General features: G+C 40.9%; 1 protein-coding gene across 5 annotated transcripts; it reads left to right on the top strand.

The window, feature by feature from the left end:
- The first annotated feature begins 420 nt into the window (after positions 1-420).
- Positions 421-10,866, top strand: arl13b (ADP-ribosylation factor-like 13b). 5 transcript variants are annotated; one of them, XR_003216463.1, is made up of 11 exons: positions 2,571-3,335; positions 4,252-4,322; positions 4,400-4,649; positions 5,731-5,836; positions 6,011-6,213; positions 6,595-6,709; positions 6,824-6,974; positions 7,545-7,667; positions 8,761-8,829; positions 9,062-9,190; positions 9,425-9,546. XR_003216463.1 is itself a non-coding variant. In XM_005460770.4 (10 exons), the coding sequence occupies exons 1-10, from the start codon at positions 945-947 to the stop codon at positions 9,499-9,501; spliced, it is 1,224 nt and encodes a 407-aa protein (XP_005460827.1). In that variant the 5' UTR covers positions 421-944; the 3' UTR covers positions 9,502-10,866. The 5 variants fall into 5 exon arrangements, 4 of the variants coding, with proteins under 4 accessions (XP_005460827.1, XP_005460829.1, XP_005460826.1 ...); XM_005460770.4 differs by lacking the exons at positions 2,571-3,335; positions 9,062-9,190 and adding an exon at positions 421-1,003 and having other exon boundaries at positions 9,425-10,866; XM_005460772.4 differs by lacking the exons at positions 9,062-9,190; positions 9,425-9,546 and adding an exon at positions 9,566-10,866 and having other exon boundaries at positions 2,573-3,335.
- Positions 10,867-11,512: the final 646 nt, after the last annotated feature.

The raw sequence follows: 11,512 nt of genomic DNA, 5'->3' as shown, positions 1-11,512 counted from the left end.
GTTAATAATACAACAGCTTCTTGCCATTTTTTGTGTTTCTTTTTATCGCTGTGTAACTGAGTTCAATTGAATGCCTGCGTGCGCTAGTACCTCTTGCCTCAAGTTCCCAGAATCCTTTGCGGTTTTACCCCTGAATGACGTCACATTTTCAATCTCTATCCTGGTGGGCCGGTCTCTAGTCAAAATGCCCGGGCCGATTTTTTGTCCCAGTCCAGCCCTGGTGTTATTGCAGAGCAATGTAACTGATGGGCCTAATTTAAATGCACTAGCTGTGGACACTCTTTTCCAGCTAATAAAATACTAAAAAAATAACAACAAATTATTATTATTCCTCGGCATTATAGCTGTAGTAGGTTATCTGATTGGTCACAATTGTAACGAGCTCGCCGGCTCGGAATCTGCGCTGGTGTTGATTTGTTGATGACGGAAGATGACGGAAGCACGTCCGCAGCCTAGCAGCAGAACAGACGGCGTAAACAAAGCAGACCGCTAGGAATCGGCTAACGCTAAGTAGCTAATATTTCACTACTAAAATACTCAATATTTATGCGCTTGGTTATAAACGAGCACATTTTATTGACGAGTAGGGCTCAGATGTAAGTGGTAAGCGACTCACGTATTTGCTGACACTACAAACTAAACGATACTACAAATACCGTTATTGCTAGCTACATTAGCTTTAGTTAGCCTCGTTTAACGGGATTTTCAGCTTCTGGAATGTTTTCCAGGCTAATATTTATCGAAAACACATGGTAACGACTACCTTATTCGCTTACGTAAGTTGGGTGAGGCATTTAAAAGCTGCTATACATTTACACTTTGATGGGTTAGTTCGCCATGTAGCTAGTTTAGGTTAAGAGTCGATGAGCTGGCTGAACAGGGCTGGATAGTGGAGTGTCGCTGCCCACCTGGACCACCACTCAGTCATTCGGACCCGGACTGCGATGTTTAGCCTGATGGCGAATTGTTGCAACTGGCTAAAACGCTGGCAGGAGCCTGCAAGGTAAGTTAGGTCACGATATGATGCCCCAAAATCAGTGCTCCACACTCCGAAATCACGCACAGCTCCAACCTGTTGAGGTGCTTCGAAAAGTGGAGCTGCTGGTTGTTATACATTCAGTTCATTTTTCAGTGAAACAGTAAAGGAGATACTATCACCGACACATCACATGCCATAAACCTTTTAATAAAGCCGAGACAGTTCTGTATTAGCAGTTTTGTTAGTTTATGACATAATCCATTAAAGTTAGCATTAAAAATCCCCTTTATCTTTTTATTTCTTGCAGCAGAAATGGCTTTTTTATTTTAAAGGCCATTAGATCTTTTATCTTGTGATACTGACTATGCATTTCTTGTTCTAATAAATAAATAACATAAAACATCTTTTAAAGTTAAAATAAACCAAAGAATTCATACAGTGTGGATTTCAGGTTTTATTTTATAGTGTTATACTTTTAGCATTTTTTCTTATTTTCTATAAGTATTACATATTGTATTCATTTTCTCTATCAACGTGTTACTCTATATCAGAAGATCACACCACATCATTTATTTTATTACCATGTAACATTTTTGATTTGTTATTGTTTTTTAAGTAGTTCCTCATATTTAAGTTAATGTGTGCTTTTTAAAATTGTGTTTTGTTTTTATACACACACACACACACACACACACACACATATGTATATATATATATTTAAAAATCATTAGATTTATTAATATTAAATGTCAACCCATTTGATTATTACATTATTTATTTTATTGTCATATGGTAAATGGCCTGCATTTGCATAGCGCTTTACTAGTCCCTAAGGACCCCAAAGAGCTTTACACATCCAGTCATCCACCCATTCACACACTGGTGATGGCAAGCTACATTGTAGCCACAGCCACCCTGGGGCGCACTGACAGAGGCGAGGCTGCCGGACACTGGCGCTACCAGGCCCTCTGACCACCACATATAATAGTTTTTTGTTATTTTAAGTAATTTTTCATATTAAAAAACAAATCTTTGCTTGTATAATTTGCATTTGCCTTTTATTATTTACATTGTATTCGTCTGACTACACGTGTTATTGCATATGTGTTAGTGCTGCTCACATTGTTAATGGGGCACGAAGATTTAATCTTTAGATCTTTAAATTTGTTTGGTTGGTGTTGTGCACTGATTGATTTTGGGGTTTGGACCATTGGCTGAACAAAAAAACCAGAAAAAAACTCAAGATTCCTTTTTAGTGCTGTAGAAATTGTGATGGACGATTTTAATTATTTAAAATTCTAATTCAGAATTTTATAGATTAATAAAGAGAGATATTTTAATTTTAACCTACATTTATTCTTAGATTTAAGATGAGTGAGATGTCGTTTCCAAGAGAGACTTGCGTACAAAAGATACATGTTCACAAATTAACAAAAACATTTGTAAGTATTTCCAGATATGCAAATAAAACCTTTTAAAGATATATCAGTGGAATCAGATATTTTAATCTCGTTTTATTTTATTTTATTTTTTTTTTAATTTTATGTATTTTGTTATATTGCTCATTCAATTTGGAGACAGAAAAGTATTTAATCCAGTTTTTCCAGTTTGAGCGTGAATAAGCATCACATCTAGTGTTAAATACCTGACCTGACATGGTAAGTACTGTGTTTGGCTGTAACAAGGCAGCAGAGGTAACCAGGCAATCTGTGCTGTAGAGCCATGTAAATAAACACTGTGCAATGTGGCTCTCCCTGTTAGTTATGAAGGAGCATCATACGTTTTTCCATACAAGATAATAAGAGGGGAAAAAAATCAAGAGGTTTCAACATGATTGTAAAAACAAGCATATAAACAATGTCACCTTAATAAAGAGAAGACAGAAATGTGTTTTGTACAGTGATCTGATAGCTAGTGAAAGAGATTCGTTCTGTGCTGTTTGTGTTAGCGGTTAGTTTTTTTTTTTTTTTTAAGCCATGAGGCTTTTTGTGGACCCTTTAGACTACTTCAGACCCACAGTACAAAGCAGCAAGACCAGCAAAATGTAATTGACAGTGCTTAACTCACGTGGTACGTGTGAAGGATCTGATCCTTTGGACTTAATCAGAAATCCTCACCTAATCCCGCAGCCAGGTGGTTCAGCGGGACTCTTCAGTTTGACCTGTCGCCATAAGGTGTTCACAGCAGCCAGGACTGATGGCTGTGGGTTAGGGGACAGCGGGTAGACAGTGCCTCACACTTTGTTTTTGTTTTTGGGAGGTTTACACCAAGAGCCTACCCCGATGAAGGCCGGTTGGCTCCAGAAGACGGTTAGATGGATAGTGCGGTTGATGTATTTTCGGCGAAAGTGTCAAAGTTAAGTATGCAGCTAGGAGATGAAGAACAGGTCCTGCGTATGTCTGCGATTGAGCTTTATTATCATGTCAGCTCGCTCCGTTTCGTTGTGTGTCTCCTCAGTTTAATATTTTGGTCTGTTTCTTCCCACTTATTTATTTATTTATGTTGGGAGCTTTAATGTAAGCCTCAAGATTTGGGTTATGATTATAGCGTAAGTGCCCAGTGAAAATGAAGTCCCGCATCTCTGATTGTTTTCCTTCCTTCAGTTGAAGCTAAGTGTCGTCACAGTGTGATTATGACCCTTTTTAAGCAAGTGTAGCTAATTATGGTGCAAATCTTGCATTGCTTTCAGAAAAGTTTTTTTAATGCTTGCATATGAAAATTTTCCACCAAGACTGTCAGAGCTCTAGATTAGCCTCCCAGCTGGCCACCCAGGTGTGCGCACGCTGCGTAGCTGCACAGCTGCACAGATGACTGATTGTGCATCTGTTTCTTTGTTTGCCAGTGTTCATTTAAGGCATGTTTTTTAAATATTCACAATGGCCACTGCTGCTGCCTGCAGCTCTCTAATGGAAATAAAAAGAGGATTAAAAAACAAGATTGTGATCATTTTAGTCTGCCGCTTATTTGAAGTATGTGAATTTACAAGTTCTATAGTCGACCAGGTGTTAATAAAACAATTACAGGTATTAATTGGAGTCAATCCGCAGCAATGTTGTCATGCGTTATTTGTGTCAGTTCACAATGTGACTGTTGTTGACTCACTGTCTGATTGCGTTCAGATTATAAAGTAGCTTATCTGTGGCCCTAAATGAGTCACGAGAGCTAATGCCATGCAGCCTCTTTTGCTCACAGACTCCATCCAGGCTCTGTGCAGTGTGGTAGACCTGTTTGTGTGCACCTATATTTATGTTTTCCCGTTTCCTATGTTATAGGAAGGTGACTCTGGTGATGGTGGGATTGGATAATGCAGGGAAGACTGCCACGGTGCGAGGAATTCAGGGAGGTGAGAATCCAGTTTGCAGAATCATGTTTTATTGACCTCGTTGCGGATGCGTGACCTCTGTTTGCTCGTGTTTTCAGACAATCCGCGGGACGTCGCTCCCACAGTGGGCTTTTCCAAAGTCGACCTGAAGCAGGGCAAGTTCGAAGTGACCATCTTTGACCTGGGGGGCGGGAAAAGAATCCGGGGAATCTGGAAAAATTACTACTCGGAATCGCACGGTGTGGTGTTTGTGGTCGATTCCAGCGATGTCCAGCGGATCCAGGAGACGCGGGAGACCATGGCCGAGGTCCTTCAGCACCCACGCATCGCTGGAAAGCCTGTGCTAGTGTGAGTTCTCTGAATAAATAACATTATTAGCTTTTGAGTAGAATTTACTTTGAGATTGCCTTTGCACATGAGGGAAAACGGAACGACCTGCAAAGTGCAGAGGGTAAGCTGAAATAGATGGAGATAATAGAGAAATTGCCCAGATTTGAAGCCTCAGCCCTCGCTTCAATTTTGTTGAATGCGGGGTGCACTGCAGGTTGATTCCTGCAGGCACCTGTTTAATCAGTAATCAGAACACAACGTGCCGGCTGCAGAGACGAGAGTTAAAAGTGTGTTTCCAGGTATGCAGAGTGTTTTAATCAGCAAGTCACAATCAGAACATATTTCCATAAGATTTCCAGACATTGTAATTATGCACCTTGCAAAAAATTGAGTCTGATAAGTGTCCTTGGAACTATTTTACCTTTCTCTTTAATGACTGGGTGAGTCGGATAGCCTCAGGAAATGTAGTGAAAACATTAAGCTGTTTATATACCAGCCCATGGCCCATTCAGAGGGAGGTTAACCGAGGTTTGTTCGCAGCCACAATTTATGGGTATTCCTTAAATGCGTCACACTGGGTGAATTAGCAAGTTGCTAACTGGCAAGTTACTTAATTACCTGTGTATAAAAGAGGATACACTCTGTGTGTGTGTGTCTAGATTTTTGGAGGACTGTTCATCCAAACAACATGATTTAGGCCTTCTGCTGGAAATCAAAGACAAAGTTATATAACGTGGATTAAAAAAAAAAAATACACAGACTATAGCGACTCATCCATCTACCTTTGTGAGAGTTTCAGACCATCAGATTTTGAAAAAATGGGAACTTTTTGCTGAGCTCGCTGTTATTTTTTTTCTCTGTCCTCTTGTTGGTTAAACTTTTCTTGCACACAGAGTGGAGCAGGTAGCACTACCCCTTGGTACTTGCAGGCAAACTATGAGAAGACCTCAAACTTGGCACTGCACTTATTTGGGTCCCCAGCTATACTGATGAACTGTTATGGAGCTAGGTGGAAAACAAAACTAATGGACGGTGGAATGAACAGAGATCTGTTGATGGCCGTAACCAACACGTCTTGTTTTTTCCTTTCTGCTTTCAGACTTGCAAACAAACAAGACCAGGAGGGAGCACTGGCTGAAGCTGACATCATTGAGAACCTATCCTTAGAGAAGCTTGTTAATGAGAACAAGTGTCTCTGTCAGATTGTAAGTGTTTGTGCACTGAATGGATAGACAGAAAGTATGGCTTTGAGTTTTTTAAAACAGTGAAGATGACCTGTTAATCTAGTGGGTGCAAAGCTACATTTGCATCGGTTAAAAGTTTGTAATGTTTTGGAGGTGATGTCAATGTTTTAACTTCAACGTACATTTCTTCTACAGGAACCATGCTCGGCCGTTTTAGGCTATGGGAAAAAGGTTGACAAGTCCATCAAGAAGGGCCTGAACTGGCTCCTCAGCAACATTGCCAAAGACTATGAAGCCATCACCGAGCGAGTGCAGAAGGACACAGCTGAGCAGCGCGCTCTGGAGGAGCAAGACAAGAAGGAGAGGGCAGAGAGAGTACGGCGGATACGAGAGGAGAGGTGAGGACGCAGCAGAAGTCAGTGCAGCAAACAAAATGTGGAAGAGGTTAAACTATAAAGTGGAAAAGTCTAAGACAGAAATTTTTTGAAGGATAACAGGAGGGAGGAGATGGTCAGAAATGTTGAGTAAAGCTCTGCAAGCAGTGGAAATGTTAAAAGGCCAAAGGTTTCAAAAGTGTCTGCAAAGAGATATTTATCCCTAAATAAATTATTGCCTCTATTAGAAAAGGGCAACCTTGCTGTCAGTGACTGAAATACGAGCTAGAACAAATGTACATTTTAATCAAATGTGACCTTAGATCAATTTTTTATAAATGTGACACCGCTACCAAGGAGGAGCGTATCATTAAGCAGAAAGGTTAACATCTTATCTATCCGCAGAGAGCGGCAGGAGCGGGAGGAGGCAGAGCGAGAGGGAAGGCCCATCCAAGAAGATGAGCCCGATGAGGAGTGCATTCAGAGCCCCTTCCAGCCAATAGAGAGCGTGATTTCTGAAGTGAGTCGCCACTGTGTACACTCTGGGGCTGATAGTTTATTACTCTGGTTTATGTTGTTGAGAGTCCAAAGTTAGAGTGCTTCAGAGAGCCCTTGGCTTTCATGTTTTCTTCAGAACGAGGATAAAGAAAAGGAAAGGAAGAGGCAAAGAGAGCTGCAGGAGGGAAGGAGTAACAGCCCCAGGGCAGCCACTGATCAAGAGGAGGAGGAGGATGAGGAGGAGGAGCAGGGGGACACGAGACAAACACCAGAAAACAACACTCCAGGTGAGTTTCAGGACGCCTGGATCTCCCAAGCTCGGAAATTGAGAGTTGTTAGAACAAATTCAGTCGAAAGTTGCAGTTGAGGAAAAGTTGATTGGATGAAACATCTTTAGTTAAGTCTTCTGGCAAAGCATTCGAAAGTCTTCTAAAAGTAAGCCGAGTGCCAAACAGTTTTTATGAAGACAAAAATGATCTGCCGTGATGTGCAGGGCAGAGGGGGTGTTTGAAGAGCTTTCGCTGGCAGCGTTGTTGTTCAGCTTTGCCACAAGTGAGCTTGTTTTCACTTTGAAAGTGAACGATTGAACAAGATGTTTTAAAATTTAAAGAGAGATGCAGTCAAATTAAGCCATCTTTCTGATAATCATCCTCTTATTATGATCTAAGCTCAGAGTGCTCATAGATAAAAGGCAATTTAACTTTGAGGAGATGCATTAGAGGATGAAATGATGGCTTTAGGTATTAATTTAAACTTGCTTGGGCCCACTGATGAAAGCTGAAAGGAGGAGGCTGTTATAGTTAGGCTCGTGTTGAACATCTGGATTCTCCACCCACAACACGTCTCTGTTCGTTCAGCCACGACAGGTGAGCAGAGCAAGAAGAAGACGAGCAAGCTCCACCTGAAGAGGAAGCACAGGGTGGACCCGCTGAGGATAGAGGACGGACCGACGGAGAGCCTCACCCCTCCTCCGCCTCCAGGTCAGTCTGTACTTCATCACATTGAGCTGCTGTTACATGCAGCTTGTCTACTACTGCAGCCCTGCACTGCTACCCTCACCCTGTTGTGCAAAAGTGGCCGATCGTACTAATTGATGGCTCAGTGAGGAGAAACGTCTGTTATGTTTCACTTCCTATTCAAGGCTTTTATTGCGAAGGAGCTACAGAAAGTACGTTATGTTTGTTGGACTTGGCAGAACTTATTTTAGCCATTAGCCATACAAGGCTGGTGTGGTATTGTCTTCACACTGCCATGTGGGCAGGCAGTGTGGACACCCACGTTAACTCGAGAACAAACCGACGTAGGATTTTCAAATTCATACCATAAGTGTGTCCGCAGTCAATAAAAATTATTCTGCACAATAAAATATGGACACTGACGCGGACACTAACCCAAAAACAAACAAACAAACAAAAAAACCTCCAACAACAGAATTTTTTTTCTTGGCAGTGTGGTGGAAAAAGACTTCCAACACACAATTACAGGCACGTAATAGATGTGAACTCAGCTTAGCACGAGTCCTGGACGAACCCCCAAATATGTTCCAATCCCGATATATGAGATGTCAGAGTTTTACTGCAGTTCAAGAAATGGTTAATAATACAAAAATAGTTACAGATAAAGACATAGGACAAGACCTAAATGAGGGCAATGGGAGCCCCGTCAATAACAAACAAAAAGCGGAAGAAGGCCTTGAATCAACCACATGAAAGCTCACCTTCAGGCTTCTCCCCTAAACTAATGTTGGTAAGCTAAGACAAGACTGACGACAGGACTGCTGGTTACTCCCAAATGAAATCATTATTAATAAACAAAACTGCAGAAAGCAGCAGCATGCATATAAAGCCTGTTGCTTTATATGGAAGATGTATTATAGGAAGATATATAAGAAGTTTTGATAGGCTGCTTTATAGCTATAGATCGCACAAATACATTGTGATCCTGTCAGTGTTTGTTGTTTGTGTGCAACATTCGATCTTTTAAAGGAGTGAGATAATCCGCTAGTTATGGCTTTCTTTTTCAGGATCCTCCACTGTTCTCCTCATCCCTCTCTTCTTTATTTTGTTTCTTTAGTGGGATGGGCCACGCCCAAAGTCTCTAGGCTGCCAAAGCTAGAGCCACTCGGGGACACGGGACATTCTGGTAAAGCCGTTTGTGCCTTCACTGTTAACCGCTGTTTACGTGCATGCATTAACCACCCCCCATCTGCACTTTGTCACTAACTTGGTCTTACTCATTCACTAACTGCAGCACCTGATCAGTGTTTCCTCTACACAGTAGTGATTAAAGCTACACGGAAATAGTAGTCTTGCATGTTTTCTTTTTTCTTCTTTTTTTTTCTTTTTAAGGAGGAAACCTGGTGTTTGTCTTACAGTGTTGGCGGTAGATTTCTAAGTTGCAGTGGAAACCCTGAACGCTGCCTTGAGACGTGCGCTGACTGTTAATTAACATCTCAACCCCACGTTGCTGTCTTTATTTTTCTCTCCCTCCTGCATCTCTCCAGGCACGTGTTTGCATGTGTGTGCGTTTGTGTGTGGATCTTTCACGGGTGCAGACATCTAAAATCAACTCAAAGACTTGTCTGTGTATTCATCTGTATTCATTTTCCTCCAGTCTGTGCAGCATCTTTCACGGTTGCTTCCATTGAGCGCTTACTTTTTAAAAAGAAATTTGTATTTCAGGTCTCCGTGGACGTTGCGCACTAACGCAACCAAACCTTTTCTCCTTCCCTCCACAGAGTTTTACAAGAAGCCTCTCCCGCCCGTCGCCAACAGGCCGAGGCCTAACGGCGACGCTCACGACATCATTTCTTAAACCCCCTTTTAGCGATTGAGGTTGACCAATCACGACTCTATTCTCCTGTCCTTTTTGTCTCAAGAGAGCGGCGTGTAGACAACCAAGCAAATAAAAGCTTGACTGCTGTGGATGCCGGAGCTGGGGACCTCTGAAAGGGCGATGGACACTAAACAGAGTGGCGACAGGAAGTCCTGCTCAGAAGCTGTAATTTGACCTCACAAATTCATTGTGAAACTCGCCTGAACTGTGCATCAGACTCTGTCTTCACAAACAAAAGCACAACTTGGTGTTGAACTCTCTCCAGCTCGTAGACTTTATATCCTTCTATTAATATCAGTGTTAGTTCGGACTTCGGTGTCAAACTCCGATGCTTTTAATCGACAGCAAATGTAAATATACCCTTTAAATATGTCTGAGTGATTTATTTGTATACATGCCACCATTAAAATAACCACATCATTTATTTTTGCACTTCTAGGTTTTTAGTGTAAAACACCATGTGGCTGAGGCACCTCAGTAATGATTTTAAAAAGAAAAAGAAAAAGAAAAAAAAGGTATCGGTCTTAAGTGGCTTATTACAGCTGAGTGCTTTAAATTTGACCTTTTGTGAAGTCGAAAACATTTTCCCCCTTTTTTTTTTTACAGCGCTTATGTGTAATGAGGGTGAGTCACAGCTGGCAAGTGGATTTTGAGGAAGTCATGTTTTTTTAAGGACTGTGTTGACTTTTGATGTAAAACACAAAGAAAAGGAAAACACTAATTAAAAATCTTTAATTGGATACATTTATAAAGGAACTTTTTATCTACTGTTTTAAAACAGGAACATTTACATGTCTACAGGGCTTTTAACACATTCTGCTGTTTACACTGTGTGTTCGTTTTTTTTTTGTTTTTTAAAGTGATATTTCTCTCAAGACAGACTCGCTGCCTTTTCAGGTGGCCCTCGAGGTGTGAGCTGGTGCTGTTGGTGTCCCAGCTTTTGCGACGCGACTGTCTGCTGCGCCCATTTTTGCTTTGAAAAAAAAAAACACTAAAATTGCATCTTGACGAGCATAAACACAAATCTGAAGCTTGGAACACTCCACTGCCCCAGTTAAGTTTGTTTTGTGTGCTGGAGGAGTTTGCAGTAGGGATGATAAGGGAAGAAGAACATACTTCCACAGCAGCACCTGGAACAGCCAGTATTGGGTCAGAACACATGAGAATATGTGCACCAGAAGTAATAAAAGAAGTATCACTTTTAAAAAACCTGCAATGTTGTATTTCAGATCTGTAGTACGATGCTCACTCTCTTTTAATGTGCTAGATGTTTTAAAAAATAAAGATATTTTTTCTATCCAGATTGAATTTTATAATGGCAAAATAAAAGATGTTTTAAATATATTACCGAGTGACTGCAGTATTTCTCCATCATGACCATCGCCATTTTTGCACTTGTAGTCGGGGAAATGTGTTGCCTGTTGCTGTGGAGTGTTTGTTGTTTTATTTTTAGCTTAACATTAACAGCAGTGCGTTTGACATCCAGCTCCTGCTTAGCATAAACTTCTGTCTCTCAGGCAATGCCGATAATGACTATTAGTGCCATTTTGCAGTCAGGTTTTCCCTTGTGAGGCTTGTATTTAAAGCTTCACTGTATAATACTCTGAGGGCTACACAGCAGACAGACCAAACTGCCACAATAAATAAAGAACTACAAATAAGCAAAAGATCCAGTTAGAAATAAAAATTAGACCTGTCTGATGGTACTGGATATGTGAGCCTGTGATTTAATCGAAGTTCATCACCTGATCACACTTTTATTGACACATCTCTAAAAACACCCTCAGAAGTCTGAGGATATAAATATGGAAACATAATTATAGTATTTCATATATATATAGATATGTGTGTGTGTTTGTATATGTTACATGAATAATGAATTCATTGGCCACTTAGGTATTATTAGGTATTAGGCACAGATTCAACAAAGGGATGGACGTGGTTAGCAACAATACTTCTATGGGCTGTGATGTTAAAATTTTACTTGCTT

This window comes from Oreochromis niloticus, linkage group LG23, assembly GCF_001858045.2.
Source record: "Oreochromis niloticus isolate F11D_XX linkage group LG23, O_niloticus_UMD_NMBU, whole genome shotgun sequence".
Lineage (NCBI taxonomy): Eukaryota > Metazoa > Chordata > Actinopteri > Cichliformes > Cichlidae > Oreochromis > Oreochromis niloticus.
The sequence above is the reverse complement of the archived record's forward strand: the minus strand, read 5'-3'. Positions and strand labels throughout refer to the sequence as shown.

Coding starts and splice junctions, on each gene's coding strand:
- arl13b (XM_005460769.4), top strand. CDS start 3,262: ATGAAGGCCGGTTGGCTCCAGAAGACGGTTAGATGGATAGTGCGGTTG. Junction 6,710..6,823: donor TAGAGAGCGTGATTTCTGAA/GTGAGTCGCCAC, acceptor TGTTTTCTTCAG/AACGAGGATAAAGAAAAGGA. Junction 7,668..8,760: donor CACCCCTCCTCCGCCTCCAG/GTCAGTCTGTAC, acceptor TTGTTTCTTTAG/TGGGATGGGCCACGCCCAAA.